Here is a 22,500-nt window from a genome sequence, read left to right on the forward strand (position 1 = left end):
GAAGGATATCTCTTGCTTAAACCGACAGATTCTGATGAAAAGCTAATATTTATATTGACGCACCGGTGCATCAATAGACTCTAGGGGGTTAAAGGAAGAAATTAATACAAAATATGGTTAAGTTTCAGTTTAAGATCATTCGGAAAAATCCACGAGGGGGTGTTTGATAAAGTAATCAAGGCTGTGTGTGTGTGTGTGTGTGTGCGTGCATATTTGTGCGTGTGTATCTTGCTATCTTCCTTTCTTCTTAAGGTGACTCCCTAACACACACACACACACACATACACTCATTCATGCTGTGTTTGTGTTTCAGATCTGGAACGACTACAAACTAAGCTGGGCCCCAGTAGAGTTTGATGGGATTGAGTTCATCAGAGTTCCATCCAACAAGATATGGAGACCTGACATAGTGCTTTATAACAAGTGAGTCCAGACATAGTGCTGTATAACAACCTGACATAGTGCTCTATAACAACCTGACATTGTACTATTTAACAACCTGACATAGTGCTCTATAACAACCTGGCATAGTGCTCTCTAACAACCTGGCATAGTGCTGTATAACAACATGACATAGTGCTCTATAACAACATGACATAGTGCTGTATAACAACCTGACATAGTGCTCTATAACAACATGAAATAGTGCTCTCTAATAACCTGGCATAGTGCTGTATAACAACCTGACATAGTGCTGTATAACAACCTGACATAGTACTCTATAACAACCTGGCATAGTGCTGTATAACAACATGACTTAGTGCTGTATAACAACCTGACATAGTACTCTATAACAACCTGGCATAGTGCTGTATAACAAGTGAGTCGTGACTTCGTGTTTTATAACAAGTAATTTTACCAATTCACTTAGTGTCACGCCTTGGTCTTAGTGTTTTGTGTTTTCGTTATATATTTGGTCAGGCCAGGGTGTGACAGGGGTTTACGTGTTGTATTCGTATTGGGTGTTGTAGGCATTGGGATTGTGGTTGATTAGGGGTGTGTCGAGTGTAGGCTTGGCTGCCTGAGGCGGTTCTCGATCAGGGTCAGGTGCTTCTCATTGCCTCTGATTGGGAACCGTATTTAGGTAGCCTGAGTTTCGCTTTGTCTTTCGTGGGTGATTGTTCCTGTCTCTGTGTAGTTTCACCAGATAGGCTGTAATAAGTTTCACGTTCCGTTTGTTGTTTTTGTATTTTTTCGTTATTTCATGTACCGTCACTTTTTTCATTAAAAACATGAGTAACCACCACGCTGCATTTCGGTCCGACTCTCTTTCAACGAACGAAGAACGCCGTTACACTTAGCAGATTTTTTTTTATGTGAGAGCAGTAATTTTTAGTATGTGTATGAGATCAATGTGGATATTGAACCGACAAACTTGGTGTTGCTCTTATCAACTGAGACACACAGGACCTAGTACTAAAGTAGGTGCTGAACTGAACTGTTTGTGAAGAGAGATTTTAAAGACATTTATACAAACTGTTTCCATTTTCTATGGATTTAATTTTTGATTAATTTCATATCCTTATTATTTTATTTTGCTTTTATTCCAATATACAAAATAATAACATGAAAATGCCCTTATCACAAAGGAAAGCTCTTCTCATAGTGTAACAACAATATCCTCCTCACTTCCCTTGTTTCTTTCTTTCTGAACCTCTCACCTTCCCCAGTCTCTATGGGGGTGCCACAGGGTTCAATTCTCGGGCCGACTCTTTTCTCTGTATATATCAATGATGTTGCTCTTGCTGCGGGCGGTTCCCTGATCCACCTCTACGCAGACGACACCATTCTGTATACCTCTGGCCCTTCCTTGGACACTGTGCTATCTAACATCCAAACGAGCTTCAATGCCATACAACACTCCTTCCGTGGCCTCCAACTGCTCTTAAACCTTAGTAAAACCAAATGCATGCATTTCAACCGTTCGCTGCCTGCACCCGCACGCCCGACTAGCATCACCACCCTGGATGGTTCCGACCTAGAATATGTGGACATCTATAAGTACCTAGGTGTCTGGCTAGACTGTAAACTCTCCCTCCAGACTCATATCAAACATCTCCTATCTAAAATCAAATCTAGAGTCGGCTTTCTATTTCGCAACAAAGCCTCCTTCACTCACGCCGCCAAACTTACCCTAGTAAAACTGACTATCCTACCGATCCTCGACTTCGCCGATGTCATCTACAAAATAGCTTCCAAAACTCTACTCAGCAAACTGGATGCAGTTTATCACAGTGCCATCCGTTTTGTTACTAAAGCACCTTATACCACCCACCACTGCGACCTGTATGCTCTAGTCGGCTGGCCCTCGCTACATATTCGTCGCCAGACCCACTGGCTCCAGGTCATCTACAAGTCCATGCTAGGTAAAGCTCCGCCTTATCTCAGTTCACTGGTCACGATGGCAACACCCACCCGTAGCACGTGCTCCGGCAGGTGTATCTCACTGATCGTCCCTACAGCCAACACCTCATTTGGCTGCCTTTCCTTCCAGTTCTCTGCTGCCTGTGACTGGAACGAATTGCAAAAATCTCTGAAGTTGGAGACTTTTATCTCCCTCACCAACTTTAAACATCTGCTATCTGAGCAGCTAACCGATCGCTGCAGCTGTACATAGCGCATCGGTAAATAGCCACCCAATTTACCTACCTCATCCCATACTGTTTTTATTTATTTACTTTTCTGCTCTTTTGCACACAAGTATCTATACCTGCACATGACGATCTGATCATTTATCACTCCAGTGTTAATCTGCTAAATTGTCATTATTCTCCTACCTCCTCATGCCTTTTGCACACAATGTATATAGACTCTTTCTTTTTTTTCTCTACAGTGTTATTGACTTGTTTATTGTTTACTCCATGTGTAACTCTGTGTTGTTGTCTGTTCACACTGCTATGCTTTATCTTGGCCAGGTCGCAGTTGTAAATGAGAACTTGTTCTCAACTAGCCTACCTGGTTAAATAAAGGTGAAATAAAATAAATCTCCCTCTTTCCCCTCTCTCCACTTCAGTGCTGTGGGAGACTTCCTGGTTGAAGATAAGACCAAAGCTCTGTTGAAGTTTGACGGTACAGTCACCTGGGTTCCCCCTGCCATCTTTAAGTCCTCCTGCCCCATGGACATCACCTACTTCCCTTTTGACTACCAGAACTGCTCCATGAAGTTTGGCTCCTGGACCTACGACAAGGCCAAGATCGACCTGGTGCTCATTGGGTCAAAGGTTAGAAAAATATTTGCACATCCATTTTCTGATACACCATTTTGTGGAGCTATAAAGGAATTATGGGTAGTGTTCAAATCTTTGTTGTTTTTTTTACCCCTTTTTCTCCCCAATTTTGTGGTATCCTATTGGTAGTTACAGTCTTGTCCAGTGTTCAATTCTTGACTATTGGAAGTCTTTTAATCTAAATCTCAGTCACTGAATCCGTTCTCCAGAATTGTGTAATCCAACCAAGATGAATGCATGTTTATGAAATAACTACTCAGAATCAAGCCCTCAATAAACCCGGTGTCACCTACCTCAGGTCAACCTCAAAGACTTCTGGGAGAGCGGCGAGTGGGAGATCATCGATGCTCCGGGCTACAAGCACGACATCAAGTACAACTGTTGCGAGGAGATCTACCCAGACATCACCTACTCCTTCTACATCAGACGCCTGCCTCTCTTCTACACCATCAACCTCATCATCCCCTGTCTCCTCATCTCTTTTTTAACAGTCCTGGTCTTCTACCTGCCCTCCGACTGCGGAGAGAAGGTACGGTGCCTGCAGGAAGTGTCCACACCCCTTGGACTTTACCACATCTTGTTGTGTTGACTGTGTTGAACATCTTTGTGGTCATGTATGTTGTCATGTTGTTGTGTTACAATCTATTTTCCATTATCTCCAGCAACAAACCAGCATCTACAGTATATAGTATGTGAAAACTGCCATTTTATATTTTATACATTCTGCAGTCAAGGAAATTAAACCAATTACAAATGATGAATTGCTACAAATTATAAAATGAAGATCTTGTAGAAATTGTCCTTAAAAAATTACAAATTTTGTACTTATTTGAACATTTTTTCATTTTTTATTAATCATTAACATTTGTCGAATTCTCTTTTGACTTTGACAATAAAAAATAACTTCCTGTCAAAGTCAGTGACAAGGAGATCTCAATGAAATGCGTTTGAATTCCAGGTTGAAACACAACAAAATGTGGAAAAAGTCCAAGGGGGATGAATACTTCCTATAGGCACTGTAATAATGCTAAAGCATGTTGCTATAGTAATGAAGTAGGGTCCGCCCACTCAAATCCACCAACACAGGGTCATGTGTCGGAGAAACTGAGTGTGCAGACCCTACTTCACATGAACTACTGTAAGTTGCCATCGATAAAAGTGTCTGCTACATGAGATATGTTATATGTTACATTATTATAGAAAACTACTCGTTTTATTATATTATATTCAATCAATAAGGCACGAGGGGGTGTGGTATATGGCCAATATACCACAGCTAAGGGCCGTGATATATTGGCCATATACAACAAACCAGAGGTGCCTTATTGCTATTATGAACTGGTTATCAACGTAATTAGAGCAGTAAAAATAAATGTTTTGTCATACCCGTGGTATATGGTGTGATATATATACCACGGCTGTCAGCCAATCAGAAATTAGGGCTCGAACCACCCAGTTTATAATTATTATTATAGTTATATTATTTATTTATTTTAATCTGCCTAGCACCCAGTAAATGAGGGACGAGTTCTGTTATCGGGCTCTGCAGTCAATTTGTTGTGTGTTCAGAATGAGCCACCATGTGAAATATTGGACAATGTTAGCTTCAGTGGGATTGGTGTGAATGCTCGGACTAAATCAACCAACGTTGGTTCTGGGTGATGATGGTGTTGGTGGAATTGTGTGTGTGGTGTACATGCAATGGAATTAAATAATAATTGCTTCCTCCTAGGTCAATAAACAACACATGCTGGGCCTCTTACAGCGTTCATCTCTCTCTCTCTCTCTCTCTCTCTCTCTCTCTCTCTCTCTCTCTCTCTCTCTCTCTCTCTCTCCTCCCTCTTACCCACCCAACAGGTGACCCTCTGTATCTCTGTCCTCCTCTCCCTCACTGTGTTCCTTCTGGTGATCACTGAGACCATCCCGTCCACCTCCCTGGTCATCCCCCTCATCGGGGAGTACCTCCTCTTCACTATGATCTTCGTCACTCTCTCCATCGTCATCACCGTGTTCGTCTTAAACGTACACTATCGTACACCAATGACCCACACCATGCCGGGCTGGGTCAGGTCCGTCTTCCTCAGGTAAGAGAGAGAATTAGCTCAACTCTTAGACCAACGCGTAGCTCAACTGTTAGCTCAACTCTTAGACCAACTCTCAGCTCAACTCTCAGCTCAACTCCCAACTGTTAGATCAACTGTTAGACCAACTGTTATCTCAACTCTTAGACCAACTGTTAGACCAACTCTTAGACCAACTCTTAGACCAACTGTTAGACCAACTGTTAGACCAACTGTTAGACCAACTCTTAGCTCAACTCTTAGACTAACTGTTAGACCAACTGTTAGACCAAATGTTATCTCAACTCTTAGACCAACTGTTAGCTCAACTCTCAGCTCAACTCCAAACTCTTAGACCAACTGTTAGACCAACTGTTAGCTCAACTGTTAGCTCAACTCTTAGACCAACTGTTAGACCAACTGTTAGCTCAACTGTTAGCTCAACTCTTAGACCAACTGTTAGACCAACTGTTAGCTCAACTGTTAGCTCAACTCTTAGACCAACTGTTAGCACAACTCTCAGCTCTTAGACCAACTGTTAGACCAACTCACAGCCCGACTCTTAGACCAATTGTTAGCTCAACTGTTAGCTCAACTCTTAGACCAACTGTTAACTCAACTCTCAGCTCAACTTCCAACTCTTAGACCAACTGTTAACCCAACTCTCAGCTCAACTCTCAGCTCTTAGACCAACTGTTAGACCAACTCACAGCCCGACTCTTAGACCAATTGTTAGATCAACTGTTAGACCAACTCTTAGCTCAACTCCCATCTCTTAGCCCAACACTTAGCCCAACACTTAGCCCAACTCCCAACTCTCAGACCAAGTCTCAGCCCAACTCTCAGCCCAACTCTTAGACCAACCCAATATTAGGAAGGTGTTCTTAGTGTTTTGTATCAGTGTAGATTCTAATTTATTTTGTTTTCTGTGCTTGTTGTTCTTCAGTGTACTACCTATACAATACAATACTATACAATACAATACCTACACAATACAATACTATACAATAAAATACAATACAATACCAATACTATTTAATGCATTACTATAGAATACAATACCTATACAATACAATGCTATAGAATACAATACCAATACCAATATAATACAATAATATACACTACTACTATGCAATGCAATGCAATGCAATGCAATACAATACAATACTATACAATGAAATACAGTACTATACAATACAATGCCAATGCAATACAATGCCTATACAATACTATACAATGCACTAATATACTATACACTACTATACAATACTATAGAAAAAATACAATACTATACAATGCATATAATTATTATATTTACAATACTCTGAAGTACTGTTAATTGTTCTGTGACCATCAGGGTGCTACCCAGAGTCATGCTGATGAGACGGCCCATAGACCAGGACGGCAAGGCCCTCTGTTCAGACAGCGGGGAGGAGAGAGGAGGAGGAGGAGGTGGAGGAGGGAAAGGAGGAAAGAAGAGGAAGAATAGTCTGACGGTGAGTTGGTGGGCGGGAGGTTGTTTTTTGGGTGGGTTGGTTGGTTGGCTGGTTAGCTGATTGGTTGGCTGGTGAGTTGGTTGCTTGGTGGATGGGTGGGTTGGCGGGTTGGTTGGTGGATGGGTTGGTTGGTTGGCTGATTGGTTGGCTGATTGGTTGGCTGATTGGTTGGTTGGTTGGTTGGTTGGTTGGTTGGTTTGTTGGTTGGTTGGTTGGTTAGCTGGCTGGTTGGCATATTGGGTGGTTGGTGAGTGTCTGGTTTGTTGGCTGGCGGATGGGTGGTTGGGTTGGTGGGTTGGCTGGTTGGTTTGTTGGTTGGTTGGTTGGTTAGCTGGCTGGTTGGCATATTGGGTGGTTGGTGGGTGTCTGGTTTGTTGGCTGGCGGGTGGGTGGTTGGGTTGGTGGGTTGGCTGGTTGGTTTGTTGGTTGGTTGGTTGGTTAGCTGGCTGGTTGGCATATTGGGTGGTTGGTGGGTGTCTGGTTTGTTGGCTGGCGGGTGGGTGGTTGGGTTGGTGGGTTGGCTGGTTGGTTGGTTAGCTGGCTGGTTGGCATATTGGGTGGTTGGTGGGTTGTCTGGTTTGTTGGCTGGCGGGTGGGTGGTTGGGTTGGTGGGTTGGCTGGTTGGGTTGGTGTTGGGAGGGAGGGATTGATGAATTGATCAATAGATAATTGAATGGTTTAATTCCTTCAAGTATCAATGTTCATTTTTGTTGTTCCACCTAGTCCCTGATGTATTCCCATAATGGTAGAGGTTAACACGTGGGGGAGATTAATACACTGAGTAAATCTTTAGCCTCTGGATTAGGGTTGCAAATATCTGGGGACTTTCCTGGAGTCAGGATCAAATAAGCAGGACATGCAGGAATCCTTCAACTGGGATTTCTAGAAACCTTATGAATTATATTATATTCTACTCTATTCTATTCTACTCTATTCTATTCTATTCTACTCTATTCTATTCTACTCTATTCTATTCTATTCTACTCTATTCTTTTCCATTCCATTTCATTCTATTCTACTCTATTCTATTCTACTCGATTCTTTTCCATTCCATTGCATTCTATTCTACTCTATTCTATTCTACTCGATTATTTTCCATTCCATTGCATTCTATTCTACTCTATTCTATTCTACTCTATTCTATTCTACTCGATTATTTTCCATTCCATTGCATTCTATTCTACTCTATTCTATTCTACTCTATTATTTTCCATTCCATTCCATTCTCTTCAATTCCCAGCAGGGAGGGAACTGCCTGGAGTTCGGAGACAACAAACTGACTGAGGGAGGATGTGGAGAAAGAGGGGGAAAGAAGTGCCCTTGCCCCTGCCAACATGGGAAGGAGACCCTAGAGACAACAGATCCGGGGAAACTGAGCCGCCAGCTGAGTCCTCAGAGCATCAACACGGTGGTGGCCTTCTCCGTCCTGTCCCCGGAGATTAAACAGGCCATCGAGAGCGTCAAGTACATCGCCGAGAACATGAGGAGCCGCAACAAGGCCAAAGAGGTGAGTGGCAAGCTAGTGTTAGCCTGCAATGGAGAAATACATTAGGTTTAGCTTAATTAACACCAACTAGCTTTACCTTCAACAAGGCCAAAGAGGTGAGTGGCAAGCTAGTGTTAGCCTGCAATGGAGAAATGCATTAGGTTTAGCTTAATTAACACCAACTAGCTTTACCTTCAACAAGGCCAAAGAGGTGAGTGGGTGGGCCTGCAAGTTAGGTTTGTTGGAGTTCAATGGAGAAATACAGTAGGTTTAACTTTGGGTAAACACCAACTAACTTTAGCTTTATCAGGCCAAAGAGGTGAGCGACATTTTGTCTGTCATTGAGCACATGCGTTTATTCAGAGAACTCTTACAATACAGCTAAAAACCAAGGCCAAATAGGTTATAGGGTGGACTAGAATTGGTGTATATGTTAGCTTTGTTAGCGCACAATGGGGAAATAGGTTCAGCTTTGACTAAAAACAAATCGCTTTAGCTTAAAAAATGCCAAAGAGGTGAGTGGGTGGGCTAGCATTAGCTGCTACCATCAGCTTTATTAGCGTGCAATGGAGAAATTGGTTTAACTTCAGCTAATAACAAATATCTTCCACTAACGACAAGGTCAACAATGTGACTGGGTGGGGGGCAAGCATTAGCGTACAGTATATGTTCGCTTCATTAGCGCACAATATAGAAATAGATTTAATTTAGGCAAACAACAAAAAGCTTAAGCTTCGGCTAACAATAAAAAGCTTTAGCTTTAACCAAGGCCAAGAAGGTATGTACAGTTAGCCCATACAAAGCTCTGTTAGCGTACATTGAAGGAATAGTTTTCTCTCGCACTGGGTCTTCAAAACAAAGATCATGTTCGCTACTCTGCTTTTCAGGATGCTCACCCATTGTTTGTTGATACTCAAATTCAAATTTATTTTATATAGCCCTTCGTACATCAGCTGATATCTCAAAGTGCTGTACAGAAACCCAGCCTTAAACCCCAAACAGCAAGCAATGCAGGTGTAGAAGCACGGTGGCTAGGAAAAACTCCCTAGAAAGGCCAAAATCTAGGAAGAAACCTAGAGAGGAACCAGGCTATGTGGGGTGGCTAGTCCTCTTCTGGCTGTGCCGGGTGGAGATTATAACAGAACATGGCCAGGATGTTCAAATGTTCATAAATGACCAGCATGGTCAAATAATAATAATCACAGGCAGAACAGTTGAAACTGGAGCAGCAGCACGGCCAGGTGGACTGGGGACAGCAAGGAGTCTGATGACTCAGGTAGTCCCGAGGCATGGTCCTAGGGCTCAGGTCCTCCGAGAGAGAGAGAGAAAAAAAGAGAGAAAGAGAGAATTAGAGAGGGCACACTTAAATTCACACAGGACACCGAATAGGACAGGAGAAGTATTCCAGATATAACAAACTGACCCTAGCCCCCCGACACATAAACTACTGCAGCATAAATACTGGAGGCTGAGACAGGCTGAGATACTCCTTTGTTTATAATATCAACCAAGTGGAGCATTGTTGGATGGAACACTGTTTCATATCTCTAATGAGTTTAAAAAAGTTCTCTCTCTGGACAATACAAGAGAAAATAGTTACAAGACTTTAGTGAAAAATAAGTCCCGTGTTCTTTGTGTTGTCTTCTGAGGTTGAACTCTCCCCTTGGGGGGAAAGCTGTCTTTGATGTGTAAAGTACTTCTCTTCTCAATCAGCTTTGTCAGGCTGTGTGTGTGTGTGTGTGTGTGTGTGTGTGTGTGTGTGTGTGTGATTCTGACACTGATGAATACCATTAACATACTAATGTTCTATCTGTCAGTTATAGTAGGGGGATGCTTCCACAAGTAGTCAACTCAGTTTTACCTCTCTTTCTTTCTTCTCATCCTCACTGTTTACCCAACCCTCCTCCTTCCTTCATGGTCCAAAATCATGTCCTTTTCTCCTTTTCATCGCTGCCTCTCCATCCATCCCTCTCTCTCTCTCTCTCCCTCCCTTCATCCTTCCATCCATCCCTCTCTCTCCCTCTCTCCCTCCCTTCATTCCTCCATCCATCTATCCCTCTCTCCCTCTCTCCCTCCCTTCATCCCTCCATCCATCCCTCTCTCTCTCCCTCTCTCCCTCCCTTCATCCCTCCATCATCCCTCTCTCTCTCCCTCTCTCCCTCCCTTCATCCCTCCATCCATCCCTCTCTCTCTCCCTCTCTCCCTCCCTTCATCCCTCCATCCATCCATCTCTCTCTCCCTCTCTCCCTCCCTTCATCCCTCTATCCATCCCTCTCTCTCTCCCTCCCTTCATCCCTCCATCCATCCCTCTGTCTCTCCCTCTCTCTCTCCCTCTCTCCCTCCCTTCATCCCTCCATCCATCCATCTCTCTCTCCCTCTCTCCCTCCCTTCATCCCTCTATCCATCCCTCTCTCTCTCCCTCCCTCTCTCCCTCCCTTCATCCCTCATCCATCCCTTTCTCTCTCCCTCTCTCCCTCCCTTCATCCCTCCATCCATCCCTCTCTCTCAGGTGGAGGATGATTGGAAGTACGTTGCCATGGTGATAGACAGAATCTTCCTGTGGGTGTTTGTGACAGTGTGCATCCTCGGAACCCTCGGCCTCTTCCTGCAGCCTGTCATTGGCTTCCTGTCATAACCCAGAACCAATAAGGGCTCACTGACACCACCGGCTGCCTCCACGTCTCGACCAGTCACCAATCAGTGTTGTCAGTCCATCGCCACCAAATGGACTTGTTGGCTTTGTGTTGAAAATTCTAAATAAATAAATGACACAATCATACTGTATATATTGTAGACAGCAAGAACCAATCAACAGTCACCAATCGGAGTCGCCGGGTATGAGTTAGAACCAAGAACCAATCAGAGTCGCTGGATGTGAGTCATAACCAATTACCAATCACATAAATCAGGTTTCTGTCGTGAACCAATCCCGGTTATTGTGCTATTGTGTCTCAACCAATCAGATTGACATGACACAGTGCATTGTTGTAAAAAAAACTACAACCAACCAATCAGAAATCCCGTTCTTGCCGGTCAGGCGATTAGAATCCATCCATGTGATTTAGAACACGACAACGACGCTGTTCTTATCAATGTTCTAGAAGGAATAATTGGCAAGGCCTCTGTAAATACGTGCCAGATTAAATTAGCCTGAACGGTTTCCATCCAGAAATAGCAGCTTCCTCTTCTATACAGATATGAATTCATCTAAGGGATTTCTGTCATCCGATTCCATGACGATTCATTTGTGTTTTTTATTCATTCTTTTTAATTACATTTCTGGATTCAACGATCTCCTGAAATACAATACGTAGATCCTGCATGATGGATTTAGAATGGCTGCTTCCCAATTGGCACCCTATACCTTACATAGTGCATTGCTTTTGACAGAGCCCTGTGGGCAGCACTATGGGCCCTGGTCACAAATAGTGCACTATATAGGGAATAGGGTGCCATTTGGGATGCTGCCAATGGGTGACCAGGGCCACCGCATCTATATATAATTACTATAAGACAATTCTATAATAATTATAATTATATGACTATACAGTACTGTCAGATTTTAGGATAAGTTGTTTTTGTATGGTTATTGTCATTAATCCACAACGCATTAAGGCTTTTCGTTGTTTGTTTAATTAGCAATGCACACCTCGCACTCAAGTGACTGTCACTTTGGTACCGATGTCTCCTGCTTTCTGTATAGTATGGATGCACTACTTTATGGATTTGGAATAAATGCAATATTTCTCCCAAAATATGAAAAGCATCTCACTGATCTGTACTGTTTATAGACTGTAGCACGATGGTGTCTGTTTATAGACTATAGCACTATGGTGTCTGTTTATAGACTGTTGCAGTATGGTGTCTGTTTATAGACTGTAGCTATACTGTAGAAGAATGTTGTCTGTTTATAGACTGTTGCAGTATGGTCGCTGTTTATAGACTGTAGCTAGACTGTAGCAGTATGGTGTCTGTTCATTGACTGTAGCTAGACTGTAGCAGTATTGTGTCTGTTTATAGACTAGCTAGACTGTAGAAGTATGGTGTCTGTTAATAGACTTTATCTAGACTGTAGCAGTATGGTGTCTGTTTATAGACTGTAGCAGTATGGTGTCTGTTTATAGATCGTAGCAGTATGGTGTCTATTAATAGACTGTAGCTAGGCTGTAGCAGTATGGTGTCTGTTCATAGACTGTAGCTAGACTGTAGCAGTATGGTGTCTGTTTATAGACTGTAGCTAGACTGTAGCAGTATGGTGTCTGTTTATAGACTGTAGCTAGACTGTAGCAGTATGGTGTCTTTTTATAGACTGTAGCAGTATGGTGTCTGTTCATAGACTGTAGCAGTATGGTGTCTGTTCATTGACTGTAGCTAGACTGCAGCAGTATGTTGTCTGTTTATAGACTGTAGCTAGACTGTAGCAGTATGGTGTCTGTTTATAGACTGTAGCAGTATGGTGTCTGTTCATTGACTGTAGCTAGACTGTAGCAGTATGGTGTCTGTTTATAGACTGTAGCTAGACTGTAGCAGTATGGTGTCTGTTCATTGACTGTAGCTAGACTGTAGCAGTATTGTGTCTGTTTATAGACTGTAGCTAGACTGTAGAAGTATGGTGTCTGTTACTAGACTGTATCTAGACTGTAGCAGTATGGTGTCTGTTTATAGACTGTAGCAGTATGGTGTCTGTTTATAGACTGTAGCAGTATGGTGTCTGTTAATAGACGGTAGCTAGACTGTAGCAGTATGGTGTCTGTTCATAGACTGGAGCTAGACTGTAGCAGTATGGTGTCTGTTAATAGACTGTAGCAGTATGGTGTCTGGTAATAGACTGTAGCAGTATGGTGTCTGGTAATAGACTGTAGCAGTATGGTGTCTGGTATTAGACTGTAGCAGTATGGTGTCTGGTAATAGACTATAGCAGTATGGTGTCTGGTAATAGACTATAGCAGTATGGTGTCTGGTAATAGACTGTAGCAGTATGGTGTCTGGTAATAGACTGTAGCAGTATGGTGTCTGGTAATAGACTATAGCAGTATGGTGTCTGGTAATAGACTGTAGCAGTATGGTGTCTGGTAATAGACTGTAGCAGTATGGTGTCTGGTATTAAACTGTAGCAGTGTGGTGTCTGTTAATAGACTGTAGCAGTATGGTGTCTGGTAATAGACTGTAGCAGTATGGTGTCTGGTATTAAACTGTAGCAGTATGGTGTCTGGTAATAGACTGTAGCAGTATGGTGTCTGGTAATAGACTGTAGCAGTATGGTGATCCTGTGTAGGTAGAGGTTCTGAGATGTCATTAACACATGTATTTTTCATTTTGCACATAAGAAAAATGCTAAAACAATAAGATGATGAGAATGAAAAGACCAAATAAATCTCCATGTTCAGGAGAGGTACAACGACCTACACGGCTGTCCCCCCTTAGGAATATGAATATACAAATAAAGATTCATCATTGTATATTAAATGAAATAATAGTTAACAGTATTTGGAATCAATGCACTATTTCTCCCCAAATAAGACAGGATCAGCAGTGTTTGATCGTTGTCATGGTTACAAAGGCCACATAACGGAAACAGAACCCACACCTGTGATCCCAGGTCACATAACGGAAACAGAACCCACACCTGTGATCCCAGGTCACATAACGGAAACAGAACCCACACCTGTGATCCCAGGTCACATAACGGAAACAGAACCCACACATGTGATCCCAGGTCACATAACGGAAACAGAACCCACACCTGTGATCCCAGGTCACATAACGGAAACAGAACCCACACCTGTGATCCCAGGCCACATAACGGAAACAGAACCCACACCTGTGATCCCAGGTCACATAACGGAAACAGAACCCACACCTGTGATCCCAGGTCACATAACGGAAACAGAACCCACACCTGTGATCCCAGGCCACATAACGGAAACAGAACCCACACCTGTGATCCCAGGTCACATAACGGAAACAGAACCCACACCTGTGATCCCAGGTCACATAACGGAAACAGAACCCACACCTGTGATCCCAGGTCACATAACGGAAACAGAACCCACACCAGTGATCCCAGGCCACATAACGGAAACAGAACCCACACCTGTGATCCCAGGCCACATAAAGGAAACTGAACCCACACCAGTGATCCCAGGCCACATAATGGAAACAGAACCCACACCAGTGATCCCAGGCCACATAATGGAAACAGGACCCACACCAGTGATCCCCTAACTCTGCTTTAAACATCCACCACGTATCACGTTAAAGCATTGGCCAACCACGTACTACACCAGACCCTTAAGGGACAGTTGGCATTGGCCAACCACGTACTACACCAGACCCTTAAGGGGTAGTTGGCTTTGGCCAACCACGTACTACACCAGACCCTTAAGGGGCAGTTGGCATTGGCCAACCACGTACTACACCAGACCCTTAAGGGGTAGTTGGCATTGGCCAACCACGTACTACACCAGACCCTTAAGGGGTAGTTGGCATTGGCCAACCACGTACTACACCAGACCCTTAAGGGACAGTTGGCATTGGCCAACCACGTACTACACCAGACCCTTAAGGGGTAGTTGGCTTTGGCCAACCACGTACTACACCAGACCCTTAAGGGGCAGTTGGCATTGGCCAACCACGTACTACACCAGACCCTTAAGGGGTAGTTGGCATTGGCCAACCACGTACTACACCAGACCCTTAAGGGGTAGTTGGCATTGGCCAACCACGTACTACACCAGACCCTTAAGGGGCAGTTGGCATTGGCCAACCACGTACTACACCAGACCCTTAAGGGGTGGTTGGCATTGGCCAACCACGTACTACACCAGACCTTTAAGGGGTAGTTGGCTTTGGCCAACCACGTACTACACCAGACCCTTAAGGGGTAGTTGGCATTGGCCAACCACGTACTACACCAGACCCTTAAGGGGCAGTTGGCATTGGCCAACCACGTACTACACCAGACCCTTAAGGGGCAGTTGGCTTTGGCCAACCACGTACTACACCAGACCCTTAAGGGGCAGTTGGCTTTGGCCAACCACGTACTACACCAGACCCTTAAGGGGCAGTTGGCATTGGCCAACCACGTACTACACCAGACCCTTAAGGGGTAGTTGGCATTGGCCAACCACGTACTACACCAGATCCTTAAGGGGTAGTTAGCACCAACACACTCCTACACACACAAATAATAAATTAATCATCTTCTTTTGATTGCGCATCCATCTTCAAGAAAATCAATCTCTAAATCAATCCCTACCCCTGACCCCTGACCCCTACACTCTATTTGATAGCCTCTCACTGTTGATCTGTATTAATTAAGCCAATATGGCGTCTTTGGCAGAGGTCCTCACATTCATTCATAGCCTGGTTCCATATCTGTTTGTGTTGGCCAAACAGCACAAAAAAAGATGTTGAACCAGGATACTAACGTATTGCTTACACTCGTTTCTTTCGGATCAAGCTCAATGCATCCACTATGCACATGTCAGGGGTTCAAAGGGTCACGGTTGATTTGAGATCCGTGCCTCGTGGGGACGGCTGCTGAGATGCTCTGTGGACCAGTCCCCTATATCATCCCCTTTCTTCCTCTCCTTTCCGTCTTCCTTCCTTCCCTCTGTTGGAGCTGTCAGAGCTCATCACTCGGTCCTCCTCGTGTCCCTGTATGGTGAAGGCCTATCGGGTACATGGAAGTACACACAAACACACACACCGTGAGACCCAGAAGATCACAGTCAGTTTGACTCACTTGGTAATGCAATCTTCTCGGCCAGCTCATTGTGCCATGGAGGTTTTAGCCCAGAGGACAGAGACACTGGGGAGGACAGGGGTGTGTGTGTGTGTGTGTGTGTGTGTGTGTGTGCGTGTGTGTGCGTGAGTGTGTGTGTGTGTGTGTGTGTGTGTAGCCTAGTGCCACATGGACACAGTTAATAAGGGCTGAATAAAAGGCAAGTGGAGGCGATGGGCCTGACTGGGTGAACAGAAATGTTACTGTCACGGTCGGCTGAACGGACACACACACACACACTGTTATGGAAGTAGTCTTTGGTTTAAGGGCTTCGGAAGTCTCACTGGAGTAATTTCTGCTATGGATAGAGGGGTAGAGAGAGAGAGAAAGGTAGAGAGGTAGAGAGAGAGAGAGGTAGAGAGAGGTAGAGAGAGAGAGGTAGAGAGAGAGAGGTAGAGAGAGAGAGAGAGAGAGAGAGAGAGAGAGGTAGAGAGAGAGAGGTAGAGAGAGAGAGAGGTAGAGAGAGGTAGAGAGAGGTAGAGAGGTAGAGAGAGAGAGGTAGAGAGAGAGAGGTAGAGAGAGAGAGAGAGGTAGGGAGAGAGAGGTAGAGAGAGAGAGGTAGAGAAAGAGGTAGAGAGAGGTAGAGAGAGGTGTAGAGAGAGAGAGGTAGAGAGAGAGCGGTAGAGAGAGAGCGGTAGAGAGAGAGAGGTAGAGAGAGAGAGAGAGAGAGGTAGAGAGAGGTAGAGAGAGAGAGGTAGAGAGAGGTAGAGAGAGGTAGAGAGGTAGAGAGAGAGAGGTAGAGAGAGAGAGGTAGAGAGAGAGAGAGAGGTAGGGAGAGAGAGGTAGAGAGAGAGAGGTAGAGAGAGAGGTAGAGAGAGAGCGAGGTAGAGAGAGGTAGAGAGAGGTGTAGAGAGAGAGAGTAGAGAGAGAGAGGTAGAGAGAGAGAGAGAGGTAGAGAGAGGTAGAGAGAGGTAGAGAGAGAGAGGTAGAGAGAGAGAGAGGTAGAGAGAGGTAGAGAGAGAGAGGTAGAGAGAGAGAGAGGTAGAGAGAGAGAGGTAGAGAGAGAGCGGTAGAGAGGGAGAGGTAGAGAGAGAGAGGTAGAGAGAGAGAGGTAGAGAGAGAGAGAGAGAGAGAGGTAGAGAGAGAGAGGTAGTGAGAGAGAGGTAGAGAGAGAGAGAGGTAGAGAGAGGTAGAGAGAGAGAGTTAGAGAGAGGTAGAGAGGGGTAGAGAGAGAGGTAGAGAGAGGTAGAGAGAGAGAGGTAGAGAGAGAAAGGTAGAGAGAGAGAGGTAGAGAGAGAGAGGTAGAGAGAGAGAGAGAGGTAGAGAGAGAGAGAGAGGTAGAGAGAGAGAGGTAGAGAGAGAGAGAGAGAGGTAGAGAGAGAGAGAGAGAGGTAAAGAGAGAGAGAGAGGTAGAGAGAGGTAAAGAGAGAGAGAAGAGGTAGAGAGAGAGAGAGAGAGAGAGAGAGAGAGAGAGAGAGAGAGAGAGGTAGAGACACGAATTAAAACATGAATAATCCAGCCCACAGAAGTAAACCTACGGAGGAGCGGCTTCTATGAAGGAACTGTGAATGTCTTTGTACTTCAGAGAGTTGGCTTAACGTTGGACCAGAGCCAGCTAACTAACAAGTTTGTGTATGCAGAGCGGCACCAAAATTAAAACGTCTTACCTTTTTGTAGTTAATGAATGCAATGTGAAACGTGATAACTATAGTACCCTTAACATTGAAAAAGTTAATCCATTCTTCTCTAATTTAACATCTCTCTCCCTAATTTCTGAATCACACATGTAACATCAGTAGGCTACAGGAGACTATGCTTCAGAGAGGGGAGGGGCTACAGTAGACTATGCTTCAGAGAGGGGAGGGGCTACATGAGACTATGTTGGAGGGGTGCGGGGCTACAGGAGACTATGCTTCAGAGAGGGGAGGGGCTACAGTAGACTATGCTTCAGGGGGGGAGGGGCTACAGGAGACTATATGTTGGAGGGGGGCGGGGCTACAGGAGACTATGCTTCAGAGAGTGGAGGGGCTACAGTAGACTATGCTTCAGAGGGGGGAGGTGCTACAGTAGACTATGCCTTGGAAGGGGGAGGGGTTACGGTAGACTATGTCTCGGAAAGGGGAGGGGCTACAGTAGACTATGCCTCGGAGGGGGGAGGGGCTACAGTAGACTATGCTTCGGAGGGGGGAGGGGCTACAGTAACGTGTGCTTCGGAGGGGGGAGGGGCTACAGTAAACTGTGCTTCGGAGGGATATGCTTCGGGGGGAGGCTACTATGCTACAGTAGACTATGCTTCGGGGGGGAGGGGCTCCTATGCTACTATACAGGACAATAAAAAAATCACAGGACGTAAAGGACATTAGAGAATGAAAGGGAGAGGGTAATAGAAAGGGTATAGAAGGAAAGGGAGGAGGTAGTAGAAAGGGTATAGAAGGAAAGGGAGGAGGTAGTAGAAAAGGGTATATAGAAGGAAAGGGAGGAGGTACTAGAAAAGGTATATAGAAGGAAAGGGAGGAGGTAGTAGAAAGGGTATAGAATGAAAGGGAGGAGGTAGTAGAAAAGGTATAGAATGAAAGGGAGGAGGTAGTAGAAAAGGTATAGAATGAAAGGGAGAGGGTAATAGAAAGGGTATAGAAGGAAAGGGAGGAGGTAGTAGAAAAGGTATATAGAAGGAAAGGGAGGAGGTAGTAGAAAAGGTATAGAATGAAAGGGAGAGGGTAATAGAAAGGGTATAGAAGGAAAGGGAGGAGGTAGTAGAAAAGGTATATAGAAGGAAAGGGAGGAGGTAGTAGAAAAGGTATATAGAAGGAAAGGGAGGAGGTAGTAGAAAAGGTATATAGAAGGAAAGGGAGGAAGTAGTAGAAAGGGTATAGAAGGAAAGGGAGGAAGTAGTAGAAAGGGTATAGAAGGAAAGGGAGGAGGTAGTAGAAAAGGTATAGAAGGAAAGGGAGGAGGTAGTAGAAAGGGTATAGAATGAAAGGGAGGAGGTAGTAGAAAAGGTATAGAAGGAAAGGGAGGAGGTTGTAGAAAGGGTATAGAATGAAAGGGCGTACAATATAAGAAGAGTTAGGGGGAGGACAGCTTTGACTCTCGTCTTTCTCTTTCACTGTGTGTGTGTGTGTGTGTGTGTGTGTGTGTGTGTGTGTGTGTGTGTGTGGGTGTGGGTGTGGGTGTGGGTGTGTGTGTGTGTGTGTGTGTGTGTGTGTGTGTGTGTGTGTGTGTGTGTGTGTGTGTGTGTGTGTGTGTGTGTGTGTGTGTGTGTGTGTGTTCATAAGTACCCCTAGTAAATGTAGGATGCAGTGACTGTGACAAAACAAGATAATCACATTGCATAGGGCTTAATAAAAAGCCAGGGAATGAAGCAACCTGAACAACAACATCAAGGGTTCAGTGTAATAATCCCACTTATAGTCATAGCGGTGGAGGTCGCTGCCGTTTCAGATGAGGGAGGATGATTCTTTGTTTTAATGAGCATGGCCTTATTTCTATTACATCATGATGGATGACTGTCATTCATATTCATATTATTTATTCCAAACTACAACATTTTCAGACAAGATAGAACTGCCAAAGGGGGTGGTGTTGCAATCTACTGCAAAGATAGCCTGCAGAGTTCTGTCCTACTATCCAGGTCTGTACCCAAACAATTTGAACTTCTACTTTTAAAAATCCGCCTCTCTAAAAACAAGTCTCTCACCGTTGCCGCCTGCTATAGACCACCCTCTGCCCCCAGCTGTGCTCTGGACACCATATGTGAACTGATTGCCCCCCATCTATCTTCAGAGTTCGTGCTGCTAGGCGACCTAAACTGGAACATGCTTAACACCCCAGCCATCCTACAATCTAAACTTGATGCCCTCAATCTCACACAAATTATCAATGAACCTACCAGGTACCTCCCCAAAGCCTTAAACACGGGCACCCTCATAGATATCATCCTAACCAACTTCCCCTCTAAATACACCTCTGCTGTCTTCAACCAAGATCTCAGCGATCACTGCCTCATTGCCTGCATCCGTAATGGGTCAGCGGTCAAACGACCTCCACTCATCACTGTAAAACGCTCCCTGAAACACTTCTGCGAGCAGGCCTTTCTAATCGACCTGGCCGGGGTATCCTGGAAGGATATTGATCTCATCCCGTCAGTAGAGGATGCCTGGTTATTTTTTTTAAATGCCTTCCTAACCATCTTAAATAAACATGCCCCATTCAAGAAATTTAGAACCAGGAACAGATATAGACCTTGGTTCTCCCCAGACCTGACTGCCCTTAACCAACACAAAAACATCCTATGGCGTTCTGCATTAGCATCGAACAGCCCCCGTGATATGCAGCTGTTCAGGGAAGCTAGAAACCATTATACACAGGCAGTTAGAAAAGCCAAGGCTAGCTTTTTCAAGCAGAAATTTGCTTCCTGCAACACTAACTCAAAAAAGTTCTGGGACACTGTAAAGTCCATGGAGAATAAGAACACCTCCTCCCAGCTGCCCACTGCACTGAAGATAGGAAACACTGTCACCACTGATAAATCCACCATAATTGAGAATTTCAATAAGCATTTTTCTACGGCTGGCCATGCTTTCCACCTGGCTACTCCTACCCCGGACAACAGCACTGCACCCCCAACAGCAACTCGCCCAAGCCTTCCCCATTTCTCCTTCTCCCAAATCCATTCAGCTGATGTTCTGAAAGAGCTGCAAAATCTGGACCCCTACAAATCAGCCGGGCTAGACAATCTGGACCCTTTCTTTCTAAAATTATCTGCCGAAATTGTTGCCACCCCTATTACTAGCCTGTTCAACCTCTCTTTCGTGTCGTCTGAGATTCCCAAAGATTGGAAAGCAGCTGCGGTCATCCCCCTCTTCAAAGGGGGGGACACTCTTGACCCAAACTGCTACAGACCTATATCTATCCTACCGTGCCTTTCTAAGGTCTTCGAAAGCCAAGTCAACAAACAGATTACCGACCATTTCGAATCTCACCATACCTTCTCTGCTATGCAATCTGGTTTCAGAGCTGGTCATGGGTGCACCTCAGCCACGCTCAAGGTCCTAAACGATATCTTAACCGCCATCGATAAGAAACATTACTGTGCAGCCGTATTCATTGATCTGGCCAAGGCTTTCGACTCTGTCAATCACCACATCCTCATCGGCAGACTCGACAGCCTTGGTTTCTCAAATGATTGCCTCGCCAACTACTTCTCTGATAGAGTTCAGTGTGTCAAATCGGACGGTCTGCTGTCCGGACCTCTGGCAGTCTCTATGGGGGTGCCACAGGGTTCAATTCTTGGACCGACTCTCTTCTCTGTATACATCAATGAGGTCGCTCTTGCTGCTGGTGAGTCCCTGATCCACCTCTACGCAGACGACACCATTCTGTATACTTCCGGCCCTTCTTTGGACACTGTGTTAACAACCCTCCAGGCAAGCTTCAATGCCATACAACTCTCCTTCCGTGGCCTCCAATTGCTCTTAAATACAAGTAAAACTAAATGCATGCTCTTCAACCGATCGCTACCTGCACCTACCCGCCTGTCCAACATCACTACTCTGGACGGCTCTGACTTAGAATACGTGGACAACTACAAATACTTAGGTGTCTGGTTAGACTGTAAACTCTCCTTCCAGACCCATATCAAACATCTCCAATACAAAGTTAAATCTAGAATTGGCTTCCTATTTCGCAACAAAGCATCCTTCACTCATGCTGCCAAACATACCCTTGTAAAACTGACCATCCTACCAATCCTCGACTTTGGCGATGTCATTTACAAAATAGCCTCCAATACCCTACTCAACAAATTGGATGCAGTCTATCACAGTCCAATCCGTTTTATCACCAAAGCCCCATATACTACCCACCATTGCGACCTGTACGCTCTCGTTGGCTGGCCCTCGCTTCATACTCGTCGCCAAACCCACTGGCTCCATGTCATCTACAAGACCCTGCTAGGTAAAGTCCCCCCTTATCTCAGCTCGCTGATCACCATAGCATCTCCCACCTGTAGCACACGCTCCAGCAGGTATATCTCTCTAGTCACCCCCAAAACCAATTCTTTCTTTGGCCGCCTCTCCTTCCAGTTCTCTGCTGCCAATGACTGGAACGAACTACAAAAATCTCTGAAACTGGAAACACTTATCTCCCTCACTAGCTTTAAGCACCAACTGTCAGAGCAGCTCACAGATTACTGCACCTGTACATAGCCCACCTATAATTTAGCCCAAACAACTACCTCTTTCCCAACTGTATTTAATTTTTATTTATTTATTTATTTTGCTCCTTTGCACCCCATTATTTTTATTTCTACTTTGCACATTCTTCCATTGCAAAACTACCATTCCAGTGTTTTACTTGCTATATTGTATTTACTTTGCCATCATGGCCTTTTTTGCCTTTACCTCCCTTCTCACCTCATTTGCTCACATTGTATATAGACTTGTTTATACTGTATTATTGACTGTATGTTTGTTTTACTCCATGTGTAACTCTGTGTCGTTGTATC

General features: G+C 44.6%; 1 protein-coding gene across 2 annotated transcripts in view; it reads left to right on the forward strand.

Annotated features, from left to right (window-relative positions):
* The window catches only part of LOC109885612 (neuronal acetylcholine receptor subunit alpha-3), a 36,833-nt gene extending 24,801 nt beyond the window's left edge, over window positions 1-12,032 (forward strand). Inside the window, exons 4-10 of one of the 2 annotated variants that reach the window (XM_031814954.1) lie at window positions 314-423; window positions 3,014-3,221; window positions 3,526-3,756; window positions 5,085-5,311; window positions 6,645-6,783; window positions 8,024-8,290; window positions 10,779-12,032. In XM_031814954.1, coding sequence (XP_031670814.1) covers window positions 314-423; window positions 3,014-3,221; window positions 3,526-3,756; window positions 5,085-5,311; window positions 6,645-6,783; window positions 8,024-8,290; window positions 10,779-10,904 — 1,308 coding nt within the window. In that variant the 3' untranslated portion in view covers window positions 10,905-12,032. The remainder of the gene's footprint in view (window positions 1-313; window positions 424-3,013; window positions 3,222-3,525; window positions 3,757-5,084; window positions 5,312-6,644; window positions 6,784-8,023; window positions 8,291-10,778) is intronic. The other variant, XM_031814955.1, reaches the window with a different exon arrangement.
* The last annotated feature ends 10,468 nt before the right edge of the window (window positions 12,033-22,500 follow it).

Source organism: Oncorhynchus kisutch, unplaced genomic scaffold (genome assembly GCF_002021735.2).
Source record: "Oncorhynchus kisutch isolate 150728-3 unplaced genomic scaffold, Okis_V2 Okis07a-Okis12b_hom, whole genome shotgun sequence".
NCBI classification, from domain to species: Eukaryota; Metazoa; Chordata; class Actinopteri; order Salmoniformes; family Salmonidae; genus Oncorhynchus; species Oncorhynchus kisutch.